Genomic DNA, 22938 nt, shown 5'->3' on the forward strand with positions numbered 1-22938 from the left:
ACTCTTTGAAACTGAACATCTCTTTAATGAAAGGGGTTATAAATACAATTTTAGTGGGGTTAGGTGCCTCATGGTCCGACTTAAGGTGGTAAATGTTCAAACTGGTGTCTGTCCATCACAATACACCGTTGATGACGACTTACGACTGAGTGGCATGCCAACTTTATTGTTTCCAACGGAATAGCATCACAGACTTGCACAATTTGATCTCTAAGATCATCCAGTGTGTGTGGTCTCACAGCGTAAACTGTGTTCTTGTGAGTACCCCACAGAAAGAAGTCTAGAGGAGTGAAATCTGGAAATAGAGTGGGATACTCCACACTCCCTCTTCATCCTAACCACCTGGCAGGGTATGTATGATTGAGAAATGCCCTCACATGCAGGTGAAAGAGAGGTGGCGCCCCATCCTGTTGAAAGTAATAATCTTCATTTCCAAACACAACACTAAGACCAAGAGTTATCATTTCCAAGTACGAGTCACCCATGACAGTGTTGTCAAAGAAGTGCAGCCTGATTAACCCTCTAGAAGACAGACCACACTAGACTCTTACTCGTGGTAGATTAACATGCCTTTGCTCGGTTACGTATGGATTCTCCCTAGCCCAGTATACACAATTATGGTGGTTAATTGTTCTATCAAGTTTAAACATCACTTCATCTGACCAAAGAATTCGATCATGGAAACGTTGCTCTTCTTCACATCTGTTAATGAACCGCTCACAAAATTTGGTTCGCCTATGAGGATCATCCTCATTAAGAGCATGGAGGAGTCTGGAAATGTAATGCTCAAAGTTCTGAGACCACAAAATTGTATGAACACTGCTTCTGCAGATCCCAGTCTCACAAAAGCATTGCCTCACAGATTTCTTCAGGGATTGTATGTATGCCTGAATTACTGCATCAACACTCTCATTGTCTATTGAACTTCTCTTTCCTCCGCTATCTGTCTTCTCCATATCGTGCACTGTTCCTTCAACTTCAAACTTGTCTCTGATTCCTGTAATTGTTACTCTTGTCAGTGGTGGTGTTCCAAATTCATCTCTGCAGCGCCAGCCTATTGCACTCACATTCCCTGTTCTCCAGTAACACTTTAGCAACCATTTCCATTGTTCAATGCTGATAACCCTGAAACAAAAGAAAGCATTGTTGTGTTTTTCACTGCCTTCTAAATTATTACCCATAAAATTGTATTTCTGTCTCCTTTAATTACAGAGATATTCAATTGTTGCGGTTACAACAGTCTCGGTTGATTAATCTAGTCTTGTAACGTCAGCCAACATGGCCTTGCTATGCATTACTGTAAATGGCTGAAAGCAAGGTGAAACTACAGCCTTTACTTTCCCTGAGGACATGCAGCTCTGGTGTGTGGTTAAGTGATGGCTGCATCCACTTGGACTGTTAGAACCCTTAATCGGGAAGGGAAATCGATACACTGAATTTGTATGTAGTGGAATTAGTAACGTTTGGTGGCAGGAGGAACGGGGCTTCTGGGTGTGTGAGTATTGGATTATAAATACAAAATCAGATATGAGTAATACAGGAGTAGGTCTCACAATGAATAAGAAAACAGGAATATGGGTAAGTTACTGTGAGCAGCACAGTGAATTCATTATTGTAGCCAAGATAGGCGCAAAGCCAACACACATCAAAGTCATGCCAGTTTACACATCATCTAATTCAACAGATAATGAAGATATTAAAAGAATGTATGATGAGATAAGAGACATTATTCAGATACTTAAGAGAGAGGAAAAGTTAATTGTGAGCAGTGACCGGAATTTGGCCATACGAAGAGGAAGAGAAAGAAAAATAGTAGCAAAATATGAACTGGGGAGAAAGGAATGAAAGAGGAAGCCATCTCATAGAGTTTTGTGCAGAGTATAATTTAATTGTCACAAACACTCATTTAGGAATCGAGAAAGGAGGTTGTATATGTGGAAGAGACCTGGAGACACGGGAAGGTTTCAGATTGATTATATAATGGTGAGACAGATTTCGGAACAAGATTTTAAACTGTAAGACATTTCCAGGGGGCAGTTGTGATCTTTAACTTTAACCATAATTTGTTGGTTATGGATAAATTACGAAAAGGTGGAAATTAAAGAGATGAGACATGGATAAGTTTAAAGTATTAGTGGTTGTTGAGTGTTTTAAAGGCAGCATTAGGCAACAATTGACTGAAATGGGGAAAAGGAATGGGTAGCTTTGAGAGACAAAATAGTGAAGGCAGCAGAGAATCAAATAGTTAAAAAACAATGATTAATAGAAAGCCTTGGATGTCTTAGGAGACATTGAATGTAATTAACAAAAGGAGAAAATATAAAAATGCAGCAAATGAGACAGGCAAAAGAGAACGCAAACATATGATAAAAGGAGATTGACAGAAAGTCCAAAATGCCTAAGCAAAAGTAGCTATAGGATAAAAGTAAGTTTGTAGAGACATATACCTTGCATTTGCCAAGTCGCTCTGCAGCAGCAAGCCTCACATGTCTTGTCTTGCGGAGCACATAAGGTCGGCAGCACATTCAAGTCTCGTCTGCCCATGTCCCATGAACCTGTGGTGATATATTACCCCCAGATATGTAAGCAATGTGACTGCCTCCAAAAGTTTACCACTAATTCTGTAATCAATTACTACTGGGTTATTTCTGCCAGGTGTACCGGTATGAAATGAGCGTTTTTTTGTGAAAATGAAACACTAATTTTGAATTGAAAAGTAAAAACATATTATTCAAAGTACTGACCATTGCTTTCTATACATTTTCCACCTTTCTAGCGATTTGTGGACACCACACCAATAGAAATGTTCGTCTTTTGAAGCAAACCAATCAGACACCCAATTTTCGACTTCTTCGTAGGAATCAAAATGTTCCTCAGCCAACGTGTGTCCCATTGATGAAAACAAATGGTAATCGGAAGGGGCCAAGTCTGGTGAATACGGCGTGTGGGGTAGCAGCTCCCAGCCAAGTGTTTTGATTGTATCCTGAACCAGTTTTCCTTTGTGTGCAGGTGCATTGTCGTGTAAAAAAATTACTTTGCCATGTCTTCTGGCCCATTCTGTTCTTTTTTCGATTAATGCATAGTTCAAATTGATCATTTGTTGTCTGTAGCGATTAGTTTTCACAGTTTCACCGGGTTTTAGAGGCTCATGATAAACCATACCTTTCTGATCTCACCAAGCACAGAGCATTGTCTTCTTGCCGAATTGATCTCGTTTTGCAGTCGATGTTGATGGTTGTCCCGGATCAACCCTGATTTTTTTCCCATTTAGGATTCTTAAAATAAATCTATTTTTCATCGCCAGTAATAATTCGATGCAAAATTGATTTTCTTTCATGTCTTTGAAGCAAAATTTGACAAATGGTTTTTCGGTTTTCCATATGTCTTTCATTCAGTTCATGTGGCACCCATTTTCCACACTTTTGGATCTTTCCCATAGCTTTCAAACGGCCAGAAATTGTTTGTTGTGCAACATTTAGCATTGCTGCCATTTGCTTCTGACTCAAAGTATCATCTTCATCCAATATTGCTTGCAATTCGACGTCTTTGAACTTTTTTGGTGGTCTTCCACGTTCTTCATTTCTTACGTCAAAATCATTATTTCTGAACTGTTGAAACCATCTTTTGCACATCGCTTCTGATAGAGCATGATCACCATATGCCTCAATAAGCATTCGATGCGACTGTGCAGCACTTTTTTTCAAATGAAAACAAAAAATTAATGCTTTCCGCAAATCATCACTTTCTGGTACAAAATTCGACATTGTTAACACGATGAAAACATATGATATTTGTTCCATGACTTAATGTATACTAAATATCTTTGACAGATGTCATACCAACCAAACAAAAAAAAAATAAAATTGAGGCTCGTTCACAACAAATGTTCCCTATCGACACATTTGTATCTTAACGCTCATTTCATACCGATACACCTGGTATATTTCCATCTGTTATGACCATTATCTTGTATTCATTTGTGCTTAAACAGAGTTGCCATTTTCAAACCAATTGTAATTACTGCCGTCTTTGTTCTGTATTTCCTTACAGTTATCCAGTAGCGAAGCATTGTCCATGAAAATTCAGGGAGGTCTGCTCACTATTTAATGTATTGAAAAAATTAGTAGCGGAGCCTTTGTCAGTGGAGATAACAATTTTTTTTTTATAGGTGGTAGATAGGGGTTATTTGTGATCTGTTGGATGGGTGAGAAAGAAATGTTTCTGCCGTGTTATCAGATGAAGGAAGGTACGTCTTTGGCAGGTCTAGCGTTGTCGAAAGTGAGGTAAGGATAAAAGTTAGGCCCTTGAATGGGAATTAAGCCTGTGCGGGATTGAGGTTATTGAGGCCAAGTTGATGACAGTATTGTTGGTCTATGTGGATAAGGAGTGTGTGATGTTAGCTAGACACAGAGATCGGAGGGATGCTGTTATGGTCATTGTGGCGAATGATGTTAAAAGTTGAGAGTGTAATTTAGCAAGTTAGGCAGTTTTTAAGGTGGCATTTTGTGTGTGTGTGTGTGTGTGTGTGTGTGTGTGTGTGTGTGTGTGTAATCTACAAAACTCATACTCTAGTTCTGAAATATGTGACTGAGAGATACTAGCCTTAAATGTGCAGACTATCCAAAAAATTGAGAGTCTAGTGGGTAATCTAAAGAAACAGTTTGGAAGTAACTGTAAAATTCTAATCAGCAGGGATAGGGAATGTTTTCTGCTGCTACATTCTTTGTGAGAAGAAAAAATGCTGAAAGTTACCTTATTGAATGCAGGCTAAGGGCAGTGAGGAACCAGTCAGGATGTACTCACATGTGTAAACCATATCGTTGTAATATGTGTAGACTTCTGCTGCGTAAAAGAAATTATTATTATTGCTATTATCATTACCGTTTCATCACCACCACTATCATTATTACTAGTATTATTGACAATAAGTTAACTCAGAAACATTTTGTAAAATATGATTTCATAAAGTTGTTTTTATTTTTTATTTTCCCCCTACACCCAGCTGACTTTATTTGTACTTGCAACTTATGTAACTTCAGCAAAGTGGAGAAACAGAGTATGTTATATTTTTTTTGTCTCTTAGACTCTAAAAAGTGCTGTTAATTTTTTTCTGTCTGTATTGGCTGAATTGTCTTTATGTTTGATGGTCTTGAGAGCTCTTGTATAATTTTATTGCTATATACAGTTGTTTTCCAATGCATGTAATTAGTCCTGTGTCCAGTATTGAGCCAATGTGACACACCCATTCATCCCTTACTGCTCTTCTATGTGTATTGAATGTCATGAACTGACACACTTACAACAAACAATGTTAATACATTAAATTTTCAGAATTTTGCTGTCTGTAAATGGCCACTTTCTTGCTGAATGATTTCTTTTTTTGTAATAAATATTTTACAACTCCAGATAAGCTATTTTTATGTAATTTTGTATGCATATTAATTTCTGTGCTGTTTTTCTTTTTCAGTTGGAAGGACAGATTTATTGGCCACAGGAGAAGGGAAGTGAACTGACAATGGGAAAAATGAAGCTCAGTTTACAAAGTTGCAATGTTCGCCCAAATTGGACTGAAAGAATAATTTCTGTGTCTCTTGGTGAAACCAGAGCGAGAAGGGTGATTGTTCACTTGCAGTTTACAGCTTGGCCTGGGAGGTAAGGGGAAGTATGAATTATAGTTGTACAACTATTTAACAGTTTTTCATGTGCCCTCATGTTTTGTTGATGCACACACCATGGAGAAATAACCTGGTGTAATCTGCAGCCATTCTTACGCTACCCAACGAAGTTATGAATTATCCTTTACTCAAACAAAGTGTGTTGATTATTTGACTACTCCTCCTTAATGTTAGTCTCCCCTTGCCCTAATAATGAGAAGATACTTCACATCATGGCGTCTGAATGACCTGCCTTCCTTTCCAATATTAAACTTCATATCCCTTTCTCATTACCGAGGAAGGGATTAATAGTTCTGAAGACTAAGAAATTTTTTCTTCATTTATTTATTTCTGTCGGCAGTATTCAGATTTGCCTTCTAAAGGCAATACGCAGAGGCTTTCTTGTAGGGTCTCCCATTGCAGTTACTTGAGCGTTCTTGAGATGCTCTTACACTGTCTAAAAAAATTTGTGATGAAGCAAGCAGCTCTTCTTTGAATATTCCCTCTGTTACAGTCTCAGACTGATAAGTTCTAAATAACTCAGCAGACCGGAGATTTTTAGGTTACCTTGTCCATGGATGAATTAAACTTTCTTAGGATTCTTTAAATAAATGTCAGTCTAACGTGCTTTTTCCACAGCTAGATGTATGTGGTGGTTCCGTCTCCTGATGATGCACTTGTCTCTGATCAACACTGCCATTGAGAGGAACTTTCTGGGTTCTATTACTTAAGAAGTCTTTGAGCAGTCACATACCTGAGAACCTATAACATATACTTCTACCTTCGTTAACAATCTGTGTAGGGGCATCGTGTCAAATATTTTGTTTTATTTTATTTTATTTACACTTCAAGTTCCGTAGGACCAAATTGAGTAGCAAATCTCCAAGGTCATGGAACGTGTCAGTACATGAAATCACAACATAAAAGTAATAACAGATAAAAATAAATGTTTATGAACCCGAAAAAAGTCAGTCCATAAGTTTAAGTAAACACAGTCAACAATACAACAAGAATCAGCTTAATTTTTAAAGGAACTCCTCGACAGAATAGGAGGAGTGACCCATGAGGAAACTCTTCAGTTTCGATTTGAAAGCACGTGGATTATTGCTAAGATTTTTGAATTCAAGTGGTAGCTTACTGAAAATCGAATGCAGCAGTATACTGCACACCTTTCTGCACAAGAGTTAAGGAAGTCCGATCCAAATGCTGGTTTGATTTCTGCCGAGTATTAACTAAGTGAAAGCTGCTTATTCTTGGGAATTGACAGGCCAATGTCAAAATACCCAGACTCATGAACAGGAGTTTACGAAAGTTTCGTGAACTTATACCACTTCTGAGCCAAAAATATCCTTTTAGAATGGGACGGGTTACCCCAAAACATAATACCATACGACATAAGTGAATGAAAATCAGCAAAGTAGACTAATTTTCATGTCGAACAATCACTCCCTTCAGATACCGTTCGAATAGTAAAAATGGCAGCAGTAAGTCTTTTCAACAAGATCCTGAATGTGGACTTTCCACGACAGCTTACTATCTATCTGAACACCTATAAATTTGAGCTGTTCAGTTTCACTAATCATATGCTCATTCTGTGAAATTGAAATGTCAGATTTTGTTGAATTGTGTGTTACAAACTGTAAAAACTGAGTCTTACTGTGATTTAGCATTAGTTTATTTTCTACAAGCCGTGAATTTAGGTTATGAACTGCACTGTTTGAAACCAAGCCAGTGTTGCACACAATATCCTTTACTACCAAGCTAGTGTCATCAGAAAAGAGAAATATTTTAGAGTTACCCACAATACTAGAGGACATATCATTTATATAAATAAGGAACAGGGTTGGCCCCAACACTGATCCCTGAGGCACCCCCCACTTGTCTGTACCCCACTCAGACCCCACACCACAGCCATTCTCAACATTGTGAATAATGACCTTTTACTGTCTGTTGCTAAAGTAAGAGGTGAACCAATTGTGAGCTACTCCCCGTATTCCGTTATGATCCAACTTCTGGAGCAATATTTTGTGATCAACACAATCAGATGCCTTAGTTAAATAAAAAAAAAAATATGCCTAGCATTCAAAACCTTTTGCTTAACCCATCCAGTACCTCACAGAGAAAAGAGAATATAGCATTTTCAGTTGTTAAAAGACTTGTAAAGCCGAACTGTACATTAGATAGCAAATTGTATTATATGAAATGATCAATTACCCTTACATACACATAATCGCTCAGGAAACTGACCATTCCTAAAGGAAAAATTACAAATAAGGCTAAATACTGGGATAACATGTGTAGCACAGTACTTTAATATTCTACTAGGCACTCCATCATAAGCAAGAGAGTCCTTGGCCTTCAGTGAATTAATTGTTGACTCAATCTACCTCATCTGTATCACAGAGAAATATTTCAAACATCAATCTCGGAAAGGCATTTGCCAAGAAAGTTATATGATTCCCTGTAGAAACTAAATTTTTATTTAATTCACCAGAATTGCTCAGAAAATTATTATTAAATACTGTACATATATCTGATTTATCAGTAACAGAAATATTTTTACTGCGAACTGACTTTATATCGTCAGGTGGCTTGCGGAGTATGGATTTAGATGTAGGTACCTTGTGCTGCTGACCAGACACTTCCTTCACAACTGACCATATGGTTTTAATTTTATCCTATGAATTAGCTGTTCTATTTGCATGCCACATACTCTTTGCCTTCCTAATAACATTTTAAGCACCTCACAATACTGTTTGTAATGGGCTACTGTATTTTAATTGTGGCTACTTCTAACATTTTGATGTAATTCCCACTTCGTTCTACATGATATCCTTATTCCACTAGTCAGCCACCCGGGCTGCTAGTACCACATTCAGAATGTTCTAATTGAAAGCAACTCTCAAAGAGCATGAGAAATGTGTTACCTATGTTATTGCCACTATAAACATCCTGCCACTCTTGTTACTTGACAAGGTTTAAAAAACTCTCTGTTGTTGTTGGATTAACTTTCCTACATAGTTTGAAATTTAATGTGACATTTGTTTGTGTACTAAAGGCTTTTAGTTTTAAAATTTGTGCATCATGGTCTGAAAGGCCGTTCACCCTTTTACTAACAAAATACTTCACAAATATCTAGAAATATGGAATCTATGTGTTGCCCTTCATCAATAGTTCACAGCATATCTTGAGAAAAAGGGCAAGCCGAGTTTCAGATAAATGAAACTGTGCTGATTCTCAATCTCAGGGAAATTTGTTATATTCGAACTCAGAATACGTTAAAGAATACGGCAGCAAACCAAATTTAGGGATATTGTTCTGTAATTTTGCAGGTCTGTTCTTTTACCTTTCTTATGTGAGGGAGTAGAAATCCTTGGGTAACAGAAGAAATATTGAATTTAATTGATGAAAGGAGAAAATATAAAAATGCAGTAAATGAAGCAGGCAAAAAGGAATACAAACGTCTCAAAAATGATATCGACAGGAAGTGCAAAATGGCTAAGCAGGGATGGCTAGAGGACAAATGTAAGGATGTAGAGGCTTATCACACTAGGGGTAAGATAGATACTGCCTACAGGAAAATTAAAGAGACCTTTGGAGATACGAGAACCACTTGTATGAATATCAAGAGCTCAGATGGAAACCCAGTTCTAAGCAAAGAAGGAAAAGCATAAAGGTGGAAGGAGTATATAGAGGGTTTGTACAAGGGCGATGTACTTAAGGACAATATTATGGAAATGGAAGAGGATGTAGATGAAGATGAAATGGGAGATACGATACTGCGTGAAGAGTTTGACAGAGCACTGAAAGACCTGAGTCGAAACAAGGCCCCAGGAGTAGACAACATTCCATTGGAACTACTGACGGCCTTGGGAGAGCCAGCCCTGACAAAACTCTACCATCTGGTGAGCAAGATGTATGAAACAGGCGAAATACCCTCAGACTTTAAGAAGAATATAATAATTCCAATCCCAAAGAAAGCAGGTGTTGACAGATGTGAAAATTACCGAACAATCAGTTTAATAAGCCACAGGTGCAAAATACTAAGACGAATGGAAAAACTAGTAGAAGCCGACCTCGGGGAAGATCAGTTTGGATTCTGTAGAAACACTGGAACACGTGAGGCAATACTGACCTTACGACTTATCTTAGAAGAAAGATTAAGGAAAGGCAAACCTACGTTTCTAGCATTTGTAGACTTAGAGAAAGCGTTTGACAATATTGACTGGAATACTCTCTTTCAAATTCTAAAGGTAGCAGGGGTGAAATACAGGGAGCGAAAGGCTATTTACAATTTGTACAGAAACCAGATGGCAGTTATAAGAGTCGAGGGACATGAAAGGGAAGCTGTGGTTGGGAAGGGAGTAAGACAGGGTTGTAGCCTCTCCCCGATGTTATTCAATCTGTTTATTGAGCAAGCAGTAAAGGAAACAAAAGAAAAATTCGGAGTAGGTATTAAAATCCATGGAGAAGAAATAAAAACTTTGAGGTTCACCGATGACATAGAAATTCTGTCAGAGACAGCAAAGGACTTGGAAGAGCAGTTGAATGGAATGGACAGTGTCTTGAAAGGAGGGTATAAGATGAACATCAACAAAAGCAAAACGAGAATAATGGAATGTAGTCGAATTAAGTCGGGTGATGCTGAGGGAGTTAGATTAGGAAATGAGACACTTAAAGTAGTAAAGGAGTTTTGCTATTTGGGGAGCAAAATAACTGATGATGGTCGAAGTAGAGACGATATAAAATGTAGACTGGCAATGGCAAGGAAAGCGTTTCTGAAGAAGAGAAATTTGTTAACATTGAGTATAGATTTAAGTGTCAGGAAGTCGTTTGTGAAAGTATTTGTATGGAGTGTAGCCATGTATGGAAGTGAAACATGGACGATAAATAGTTTGGACAAGAAGAGAATAGAAGCTTTCGAAATGTGGTGCTACAGAAGAATGCTGAAGATTAGATGGGTAGATCACATAACTAATGAGGAAGTATTGAATAGGATTGGGGAGAAGAGAAGTTTGTGGCACAACTTGACCAGAAGAAGGGATTGGTTGGTAGGACATGTTCTGAGGCATCAAGGGATCACCAATTTAGTATTGGAGGGCAGCGTGGAGGGTAAAAATCGTAGAAGGAGACCAAGAGATGAATACACTAAGCAGATTCAGAAGGATGTAGGTTGCAGTAGGTACTGGGAGATGAAGAGGCTTGCACAGGATAGAGTAGCATGGAGAGCTGCATCAAACCAGTCTCAGGACTGAAGACCACAACAACAACAATGTGAGGGAGTCTGCGCTTTTTTCCAGTCGCTTGTGATTTTGCGCTGGGTGAGATTCATGGTAAATGTAAGCTAAGTAAGAAGCCAGCGCCGTAGAGTACACTTTGTGAAACAGAGTTGGGTTTCCATCCAGACCTTATGACATGTTTGTCTTCAACTCTTTAAATTGTTTCTTTACTTCAGGGTTGCATATTACTGTGTCGTCCATATGGGAGTCTGTTTGATTGTCAAATGACAATATATTTGTACGATCCTCCTACGTGAACAGTTTCCTAAATGCTATCTTCAACTGCCACATCAGACTGGTCAACGAGCGACTGGATGGAAGGCTTAGACCTACTTACCAATTTCACATATGACCACAGTTTTCTTGGACTTTTGGTCAGATCTTTTGCAAAGGTATGTGTAATACTTTTATGCTTTGTGCATAGATCTTTTCACAGAAGCACAAATATCTACTAACCTTTCCCTGTCATCATTTGCACATTCTATTTTGAACCGAGAATGCTACCTCTGTGTTTTCTGAATTTTGTTGTTAAATTGTGGTGGGTCTTTTCCGTCCTCAATCCAGTTACTAGGCACATACTTGTCAAGACCACAATTTACAATTTCTGTGTCCCTCCTCAAAGACTGAAATAACCTAGTGTATTTCCATTTGTGTTGTTCTACCAACCTACGATTGAGTGTTGCTAGAAGAGTGCCAGTTTCTCAACGTATGAATGAAGAATCTAGTTGGTACACCATTGGGGCCAATACTCTTTTCTCTGTCATGCGTCTCCAGTTGTGTCTAATTCTGGAAATAGGTAGTTGTGTATCTTCCGTTTTTTCCATTTGTGCTGCAGTTAAAAGTAAAATGTAACATTTCAGCCTTCACTTTATCTTCCGTTTTGCTGTTGTTGTTATTTTCAGCAGACATCTAGACACACTTTTGATCTATTTCTGTCTGCCGTTATGATAAACAGGCATTTGGGCAGAAATTTTTGATCCATTGATTAATGGATTGTACATTGGACAAAAACCGAGGATAAAGGCAACTTGGCAGATAAGTTCTTGCTTTTAAATTCATTGAACTTTTTCTAACATAGTTGGCACTACACAGGGTATCCCAGGTGTAATGCTCAATTTTTCAGGGATGTGACAGGGATGACCATTTGAAGCAAAAAGTTTAGTAAGTATGGGCTCTAAAATGCATGCCTCAAGAGCTATGAGCTCTTCTTTATCTTCAGTACTGTGGAACTCATTTCTTCTACTGAACAAGTGTTCGTAGCTCATAAGGTATGCATATTAGAGCATCTGTTTACTAGTTTTTTTTTTCCCTCCTCCTTCGAGTGATTGTTTCTGTCATATCCCGAACACTGGCTATACCTTCTGGGACACCCATTATTTGTGTTGATTTTGTTTAGTTCCTGCTTGTCATCAAGGATGTAGTTTCATTTGAATTTTTGTGCACTTCTTTCTATTTTATAATAATTTCATAATATTATTGGCCGTGATGGGTCCTTCCCACACCCACTATGTTTCTGGCACATACGTATCTAGCACAGTGCCTATAGCAGTTTTGAATTTTTGCCAGAGATCATCTAACTTATTCTTCCAAGAGTTGAATGTTTGCTGCTGGCTGTATTTTTTATCATTTTCTTGCCATGCTTGATAAGGATAAATTACTTGCTACCTTTCTTTACATTTTTCTAACACTAGTGATCAATAATGCTATGATACCTTTATGATTGATGATTGCTAATTCTGCATTCACTGCCGTGAAAATGCCAGACATTTTTGCTTTTAGCTGATCCAATGCATGCCCTGTGAGTGAGGGTTGTCTAATCAGATTCTCAAGGCAATTTTCATAATAAAAAAGAAATGAATTCAGTACCATGCCACAAGCTTTGTCCCCTCACTTCTGCTCCGAATCATCTGTGTCACCCATCTGTAGCTAACAAATTGAAATCTCTCACTATTTATAATAGCATAATTGGGAAATATACACAATATGTGCCAAGCTTTGTCTGTAGTACTTCACTACTTTGATACGTGCTGTGAATGGACGATAAATACATTCAAGTACTTTTTCCAGCATACCTTTGTTGCTTCATTCCAATCTCAGTCATGCGTCTTAACTCCATTTATCTTATTAGAGATTACTCTGCTTCCTGTCACTGCATTGTTGTCATTATCAAGGACTAAACAGTCCCTGGTTTATTCCACTCTCAAGAATTTTGCTCGGTAACTGGGCTTTTCTTTGCAATAAATGCGAAGTCATCATTTGTATTCAGCATGTCTTACACATACAAATTCCGTTCGGAAGTAAAGATTTCATTGCTATTTATGCCTGGTTTCAGCCAGCTATCTGTTTCGGGTATTCTCCCCCTCCCCCTCCCCGTCCCCCTTCCAATCTCTGTCTCTCTAGTTGTCATGCTACTACACTGAATCTTTTGGACACCTGTCCTGTTGAGGTGACTCTACAGTTTTCCAGCCAATAGTGCAGGTCAATGAATTTGGATTATGGAAAGTCGCAGAATTGATGGTGCCCCCAGTTTAAGCCTCTCACACAATTGCAAACCAGAGGACAACACTCAGTCCAACAGATTACATTATGAGATATATGCTGTTCTTCCACCTTGCAATCAGTGATAGCCTTCCTCATCAATTTGTCTAGATGCCAAAATGAGCTGAGGATAGTTCCTGAACCCAGCAAAGTTATCATTGGTGGCAGTATGAACCACAGCTTGCAAGTTGCACCAGTTGTGTTCAGCAGCAGCCAGTAGATTCTCCTACGAGACTTTTCTGACATATATATACCAAGTCCGCACTGGTCTTTGTTCCTTACTGATCACTGTTTTCTTTATGGGATCCATCATCCGCTTAATATTGGAGCTCGCAGTAGTGAACAATTCCTCCATCTGTTTAAGTCTAATGTAGTTGGAAGGTAGTCCTTGTCATAACAGAAAAGTTACTTTTGGTTGTGTAGGCGTCCTATCAGCAACGGGAACACTTCATGTCAATAGTTACAGCATACAGAGGCAGACATCCAGTCGGTTCTCCCATTAGCTATCTGACCAAAGACCCATGTGCCCTCCCGGCCCCTGTCATTCACGTTTGGGTAATGATGTACCACAGCATACACCTGATAGCTGTTAAAGTCCAAGGAAACAGCTGAATTCTGTTGACCGTGACCAATACAGCTTCTAACTCCATGAAGATGACAGTCGGCTTCCCATCCATCCGCATACAACAAATCCAGTTGATTGGCATTTTGCATCATAAGATAAAACAGTCTAAACATCTGAAAGAATCTAAAGAAATGACACACTGTAAAAACTAGTGAACTAAATATGATGTGCAAATTAAGCACTGCAACAGCTGTAAGTGACACTCTATATATGCCCTACTTGACCGATGAGGCAGTAGTGAGCTAAGTCTTTGAAAAGGCTGACACACTCAAATGAGGTACAGTGGTACCTATTTTTGACCGGAGCCATATTACAAAATTTGTTCACACAAGGCTAGCTCTTGGAGATACCAAAAAAGGAAAGAAAAACGCTACAGCACACACAGATAAAAGCTACCAATCATTCTTTTCCATTGTATTAAGTAAAATAAATACTTTGCGCAAACTAAGTGCTGCAACTTCTAAGAAAGCTGAAGCAAGTACTTGTACTATTACTAATCACTCGATTTACTGTTCTATTCTTATATGTGTCAAACAAAAGTAATTGTGTAACTGCATGTCTGAATCCCTTGCCATTGTGGTCTTTCTGTAAGATGAAGAGTTAAGATAGTGGAATTGTTTCACATGAAGAGTTAAGACAATAGAATTGTTTCACAGTATGTAAAAATATGAGGGTGGATCAAAAAGTAATCGAGTAATTTAATAATGAACATGCAACAGTTGAAGTAACAATTGAATTGGTGCAGATCATATGCGAACTGTCCTCTAAACAACCCCATTCAACATAGTCAGGGCTGTACACATTTGCACCATCGCTGAATTCAAACATTCATGACCCGTGATTTTAAAGCTGTTTTAGCCTCACCCAAGCCATTGAATTTGTAACCATGTAGGATCAGAGTCCCAAACAGGCGGAAGACAGATGGGACCAAATCGGGGCTGTAGGTTGCATGAGGCACCACCAACCTGTGTATTTTTCCTGTCACTTAGATTGTGAAAAATGACATGTGGCATGTACATTATCATGATGAAGCTTGCATGGGAATGCACTTAGCTGGGGATGTAACTTAGAATATTAAAAAGTGGGAAGAAGGAAAACTCTTTTAATTTTTCCTCGTTTGCTTTTATACCTGGATTCAACAATTGTGCAAATGTTTACAATGTTATGTGTATGTTATTAACTTTTTTTATAACACAGGAGGCATTATTTACTGATGATCCTTATATATGTTATTATTCCCAACAATATTTTTCTAAAAAGAACACAATACAAGCCAAAGATGACCACTTTGTCATTATGTCAGTAGAATGAGACAGGACCGACATCAAATGAACTTTGTTACATTGCATGCAGACGTTTTGTATTATTGCCTTACTGTTATTTATAATCTCTGATGTATTTCAAAAGACACATAATTTATTCAAACACAGTGCTGCAACCAAATTCCTCCAAGCAAAATGAGAAGGAGGAAGATGCAATTTTCCTTGCTGCTGGTATTCATTCTGTACGCTTCAAGATCTGTGTGCAACTAAAGGAAAACTATAAACTTTTGGTGAAATACAACGAGCTTTTATCAATTTTTATGTATGTCATCACATACATCAAAAATATGGAAAGGATAGATTGCTACTCACTGCTTAGAGGAGGTGTTCAGTTGCTGATAGGCACAATGAAAAAGACTGCTGAAATATTTCGAGCTTTTGGGCAAAGTCGTTCTTCCAAAAGAGAGAGCGCTCTGCCTCCTCCCCGCTCTGCCTCCTCCCCGCTCTGCCTCCTCCCCGCTCTGCCCCCTCCCCGCTCTGCCCCCTCCCCGCTCTGCCCCCTCCCCGCTCTGCCCCCTCCCCGCTCTGCCCCCTCCCCGCTCTGCCCCCTCCCCGCTCTGCCCCCTCCCCGCTCTGCCCCCTCCCCGCTCTGCCCCCTCCCCGCTCTGCCCCCTCCCCGCTCTGCCCCTTTCATCACAGTCTCATGACACTTACCTAGCAACCCTATCCTGTCCCCACCATGTCCATGACCCCACAGGCAGCACAACACCTTCCCCCACCCCTATTCTGCTCTCCCCATTCCCACCCCATGCCAATTCCTTACCACCACCACCACCACCCACCCACCCACCCACCCACCCACCCACCCATCCCAGAAGACTGCTGCTAACGTCAGACACTATTGCAGTCGGGTCCCAGCGCCCAGCGATATTGGTCATTTGTGTGTGAGTTGTGCTCATGTGAAGGTGTGTGTGTGTTTTCTATTTTGGAAAAAGGACACACAGTATTTTTTTGTTGTACGTATATTATGCGACTCTATGCTTCCTCTTTGAGGTGAGCACAATCTGTCCTTTCCATGTAGTTGTTATTCCAGTCTGGACTTTCCGTTGTTTCATTTCACCACATACATCAGTTATTTTAAGTATAATATTTTATACTTACCATGCTTACTTTACGTTTTGGCAGCTTAGACATGGATTGTATGTTCCAGCTCATTTCCAGCATCACCAGGACCTTTCCTCAGTTTTGTATCAGAGACACTCAGCCTGTACAAACAGCAGCGTAATACTGCTCATCCAGTTGTTGTTCACTGCCTCTCAGGAGTTGGCCGGACAGGTCTATTTTGTCTGGTATGTGCAGCAGTGTGTGAAGTGCGAGCTGGCCATGGATTACTGGATTTGGTGGCAACCACCGCTATTATGAGTACTAACCGCAAAGGTTCTCTGCGCGATCGTGAGCACCTTAAATTTGCATATCAGTCTGTTCTTTATTATGCACAGGATCTGCTTATGAAACGTGAGTAACAACAATAAATCAGCAAATTATACCTCTATCTGTGTTGTCATTTTCTTTGTAACAGACATAAGTGTATTATGTTTTTGTGCTGAGCCTGAAGAAAGGTGATCACTAAATTGCATCATTTGAAGAGAGTGGTACTTTGTTTATTCATCCGAAAAAGTCAGCCATTGTGGATTATTATTTTTGACACTACACCATCAACTGCAGTGCACGTTTCTTCTTGCTTCTCCATTGTAAAATTAATGTTAGGCCGTATTTATTTTTATATTTGTTCAGCTGTATACTAACAATGGAGATTCCGTCCTCTAGTTACACAAATGTGCAGTAACTGAAACATTGTCACTTTGCTTGTTAAATTATGTTACAGCAACTGTACCTCTATTATCTTATTCTTTAAGATGTTTGTTATATTTCCTTTGCTTCGATTAGAAGTTTGATATTCAGTCTGGATTTCTGAACCATCCCTAAGTCTAGCTCAGAAAGCAACTCTTGTATGATTTTTAAAAATTATTAGCTGTGCCAGGCACGTATTGCAAAGCTACTTCTTCTCTCTAAGTAGGTGTACATTTACAAACCAGACACATTTACACATACAAAATAAATGAGACTGTATTATGGAAAGGAAAGTGGCTACTCACCCTGTAGCAGAGATGCTGAGTCACAGATAGGCACAGGAAAAAGACTCTCTCTCTCTCTCTCTCTCTCTCTCTCTCTCTCTCCAGTGTGTGTGTGTGTGTGTGTGTGTGTGTGTGTGTGTGTGTGTTGTGTGTGTGTTGTTAATGAAGGTCTTAATGGCTGAAAGCTTTATTTGTGAAAGTCTTCTTGTTGTGCATATTTGCGACTCAACATCTCTGCTATATGGTGAGTAGCAACTTTCCTTTTCATAATATTGTTATATTCCATCCTGGATTTTCCATTGTTGAAATGAATGACAGTGATTTTTGTGTGTTACTTTAAATAAGAAAAAGTTCAGTCACATGCTTTGGGGTACACACTACATTTGATCTTCCCATATTCTGCAAAAAAAAAAAAAATATATATATATATATTTGCTGTCCCACTCATGAGCATGCAATGTATCAATTGAATATGTAAAAACCATGGACTTTCCGGAAGCAAATGAACTTATATTTTGTTGAAGGTCATTAAGAATATAAGGCAAATTAGGAACTGCACTCATTTGGAATCAATTGATGGGAATGCGTGGAATAAGCACATTTTCTACTTTTGACTTACCATTCAGAATTGTTGCTGCAGTTATGTATGGAACAACTTCTGGCAGCAAGCCTGGCTCCATTGCACAATCATGGTAGATTAATGTAGTGCTAAAAAATTAATAGTGCAATGATTTTGATTGACAATCTGTGTGGTGGCACACCAGAAAGTGTCAACAAATTTAAAAACTCGATTGGACATTTTAAAATTTTATCCACATTCTCCATACTATCAATCAATTTTTCGGTGACAGACTCATCCGCAATTTGTTCGTAACTAGTGTAGTTGATAACTTTGATGTCAGTGTTTCTTGCTGCCAAAATTGTACTTTTGCAGGACAATTGGTGAGTTTTGCAATTGGTGGCAGTTTATGGGAAAGCGTACTGAATTAATTACTTGGTCAATGAAACAATTACATGAAAAATCAATGGAGATGAAATATATTTGGTGTCGGCATCTACCTGTACTTTTCCATTACCTATGTCCAGTAGCCATTTTGAAAATATAGATGAAGCATTGCTCTGCAGATTTAGCGTATTTTGGTCTTTAATGTGAGTTTTGCCACATGTTTCATCCATTTTTTAACAAATTTCTACCCTGCAGTTTCATCTGATTTCTGAGGAAACGTAATTGTGCCAGTAACTGATTGTCATTTCAAGAAAAATTACTGTTGCTGGCAACACTCTGATACTTTGCTTCTTTTGCATTGTGCAACTCTAGAGAGGACATTCAATGTATCTGTGGTTTTGAACTGTGTGGCATAGTCTTTGGCCTAAAAACATCTTGGCAAAATTACTGACTTACTGCAGTGCTCATTTCCACAATGTGATTGATACATTGAACCCAAAAATGAGAGATAGACTGTGCTTCATGTCTTTAAGTCGACATTTACAGGAAATAAATACCAATTGGCCATTTTCAGACACCCCTTCCCATCACCAACCCCAGTCCTAGCAATAATTGGGATATCTTACTCACACAGGTTTTTTTTTTCCATATAATGAGATGTGTAAACCAAATTTGGTTGAAATTGTTCCAGATGTTCTCGAGTTAGGCTTTTATGTCATGCCTTTTCATACGTACCCATACGGGTACTAGGGGTGTCTTACCATGGGAAGAAATTTTCCTGATAGCAGGTGATACGTGTGACAATTTTGGCAGAAATTCCTTGAGGTGTTACAGAGATACAGTGATATGTCACTGCTTTTACCCAACCCCTTACCTTCCCTTACATCAAACTCCAGGGGTGAAAGATCACTGTGACAGTCTCCAGTAAGTTTAGCGACTTCATAAACTGTGGATTTGATACTAATATTGGCCTTTAGCCGAATATTTTTGCGTGTCTCGTCTTCTAATCCCCATCCCACACCCCTAGTGGTGGTTGGGTTACATTATCACCACGATATTGTGATTATACAAATAAATGTGTATAAAATTTGGTTGAAATTGCTCCAGGTGTTCCTGAGATAAACTTCTATGTCACCCTCTTCTCACCCCCAGCCCTATGAATAATAGATAGTTCTTACTCCCACAGAAACCTTTGTAAGCATGCAAACAACCACACAAGAAAATTTGAATGTAATGAGATGACTGCTATAGGAACACATAAGAAGACAAACAAATATTCATTTTTATGTATTGTATACACTTCTCAATTACATATCAGTTTGCTGCCATGAATCTGAAATCAGTAAATCATTACATTTATTGTTAGTGCGTCTTCTGTGCCTCTGATACCTGTTTGTAAGTGATATTGTTTCATAAATTTGTAATTTTGTCAGTTTACATTAAATGTAAAGTTCCTAAACTGGAAGTGAAGGACTTTTTTTAAAAATAGAAAGTACACTTATAAGTGTCGTCCCATTTTAGGTCTATGTACTTTGTCTACAATTTTGCCAGTGATTAGGTTCTATCCCTAAATTGCGGTACCTGATCATCTGCAATGTCCCTATTTGTTGCTCCATGGGCTACTTTATTGAAGTCTTCTCTCTCTCTCTCTCTCTCTCTCTCTCTTTCATGTAGTTGTTCCTGAAGACTTCCATGGTATTTGCCATTTATTACCTAACCCTATGTGAGGTAAAGCAAAGAAGAATCGGTGTTACATCCCAGAAAAAAAAATGGCCATATACTATCTTACAAATAGCCCAGAACTACCAACCTTCATCCACTTTTTCAGTTCTATTTTCATTTATAAGCATAGCACTGTGGACTCACACCTGATGCACCGTAACAAAAGAGTGCACAAAATCAGTTTTTTTGTCATTTATTTTCACAGTTAATCCGTAATATAAAAATGGACTTTGACTTTCACATGGATCATCTTCAAAAGATGTACGGCACCTTTGGATTGAACACTCATTTCTTATTTGTTGAAAATTATATAGCAGACTATTACTAAACACTCACAAATTTCTGATAAATTTGTGTTGGCAATAAAACATCCGACTTTGCAACATGATCTGCTTCTCCCCTATTTCTTAATTTTTTGAGGCACACCTCAAAAGTGTCAGTTCATTAAAAAAAATAATTCAGAGATCAGCCTGTACATTAGCATTTTTTGAAATAGTGTGCAAGAACCCAAAGTCCATATAGTATTGTTGCTATCTTTCACTCTTGGTACAGTGGGTGAAATTCAGGAATCCTAAGTGAAACTGAAATAATTATGTAGAAACAAAATCAAACTATCAGTGTGCATCCTGTCATGAACAGAAGCTAAGCCAGCTCATTGCATGTGATCAGTGGCAGGAGAATTAATATGATGGCTTACTGTGGCAAACATTCTGACAACATTATGGGTGACACCCCAACAAAAACTAAAGTGCACATTGCACTCTCATTCTTCTGTTGTGAAACTTATCTAAATTCTTCTAGCAACTGTACATATTCTCCCCCATAAAAATGTGAAACTTCAGTGGCTCTCAGCATATCAAATAACACAGAGGATTGCAGCTGGGTAACATCCTAGACGACTGTCAGTATTTTAAAAGGTGAAACCCATCAGTTTGCAAGGCATAGATGTGACGAGAGATTGCTGTGCATGGCAGTGTAAACCCTTAGTGAGTAGGGCTGTGCTGACACACAAACTAAAATATGGTGCACATATAAGTACACCACAGAACATAAACAGTCAGCACCATCACACAGCTAAAGATGACCACCAACAGACAATATCAGCAGTGAAAAACCAATGACAGGTCATCAAATAGCCCTAACACTCTCCCACTAATGTTTAACCAATTCTAAGCAGAATTTCTTTATCTTGGCAATAATCAAATTACATGTCTATGTTTGGTGATACAGCTCACAAGAAATCTTTGGATGGTGCAGCTTTACTCATGCCAGGAAAAGGTTTTAATTTGCACTAACGCCCAGACATTTCCCAGTTGTTGATTTTCAAGTTCTGTCAAACAGTTGCTTTTAAAGTGCTTTGTGATGTTTCCAAGGAGGTTAGGAGAGGATATTGTGTGTTGACAAGGACATGTTAGTTAAAGAGCAATATTACAGCAGCAAAGAGGTCTGCTTTGCAATCTCTCATGGTGGAGCATGATGTTTTTATCTTACCTGCAGACAAAGGCATTGTTACGGCTCTGCTAGACAAGTGGATTATTAATTATGTGCATTTTGGTGTGCAGCCAAGTTGTTGGTTCAGTTTTTCTGCTTGATTGTATGACGACAACCCAATGATCTCCTTCAGGTGCTACACACTGTATTGTCATCTGTAATCCCTGCCTTTAACATGGAGGACAGATGCCACTAAATGTTAACTGAGGTAGCATCAAAGCCCCTAATGGCCCTATTTGCATGGAGACCTTGGCTCCCTTAGATTATTAGGTTATTTACCCCTGCCCAATGCATGTCATTAGCAGTTTTCTACTTCGTTGCCAAAACTCTACAACTCTCCAACTTTCTCACTTGGCATAACTTAATCATCTTTCTCATTTGGGTTTGGACCAGACAATGGCAAAAGACCTTGAAAAGCAGATATTCCTGCTATGTTAACATCACACACTGCATACAGTGGTGAAACTTGATATATGGGCAGTATGTGAAAATATTTAGTGTAAACCTAAAGGCAGAAGCGCTGCATTGTTGACAGATAAACACACACAATGTACAGAGCTTTACTTTGCTAGTTTTTGGAATATAATATCTTTCTCAAGCTACAGACAAACACACCCACACACACACACACACACACACACACACACACACACAAACTCACTGACATGCACATGCCTGTCTCACTACATTGTGCTAATCTGACTGCCAGCTCTTTCTTGGCCCATGGTGAGTGTACCGCGGTGAGGTGGGGGTGCAGTGTGGGGTGGGGTGAGATGAGGGATGGAGAGAGGCAAGAGGCAAGGAGGATTTTGGGGGGAAGCGTCCAGCAGCTTGTGGAAGAGTGGGAAGCTGTCTGTGGGCTAGTTGGGGTGCACATAGAGGAGGCAGGTGACAGACAGCTGGGCACTCAATTATACAGACTGGGGCATGAGAAGGCAGAACGCAACTAGCTGACACGTATTGGGTCAGGATAATAGGAAAGGAGTGGTGTGTGTGTGTGTGTGTGTGTGTGTGTGTGTGTGTGTGTGTGTGTGTGTGTGTGTGTGTGTGTGCACGCGGACAGATGCGCTTCCCCCAATACCCTCTCTGCCTCCCGCCTCTCTCCTCACCCCACCCCACACTGCATCCCCATTTCTCCCCAGTACACTCACTATGGGCCAGGAAAGAGCTGGCAGTCAAATGAACCCAATGTAGGGAGACAGGTGTGTGTGCAGGGGAGGGGGGGGGGGTGGGGTGGGGGGGGGGGGTGCTTACACACACACACACACACACACACACACACACAC

At 39.2% G+C, this 22938-nt stretch overlaps 1 protein-coding gene across 3 annotated transcripts in view; it reads left to right on the top strand.

Moving 5' to 3' along the window:
- The window catches only part of LOC124612336 (tyrosine-protein phosphatase non-receptor type 23-like), a 158215-nt gene that overhangs the window by 123328 nt on the left and 11949 nt on the right, over positions 1 to 22938 (top strand). For all 3 annotated transcript variants that reach the window (XM_047140485.1, XM_047140483.1, XM_047140484.1), the window contains exons 16-17: positions 5468 to 5652; positions 16569 to 16873. In XM_047140485.1, coding sequence (XP_046996441.1) covers positions 5468 to 5652; positions 16569 to 16873 — 490 coding nt within the window. The remainder of the gene's footprint in view (positions 1 to 5467; positions 5653 to 16568; positions 16874 to 22938) is intronic.

This window comes from Schistocerca americana, chromosome 4, assembly GCF_021461395.2.
Source record: "Schistocerca americana isolate TAMUIC-IGC-003095 chromosome 4, iqSchAmer2.1, whole genome shotgun sequence".
NCBI lineage: Eukaryota > Metazoa > Arthropoda > Insecta > Orthoptera > Acrididae > Schistocerca > Schistocerca americana.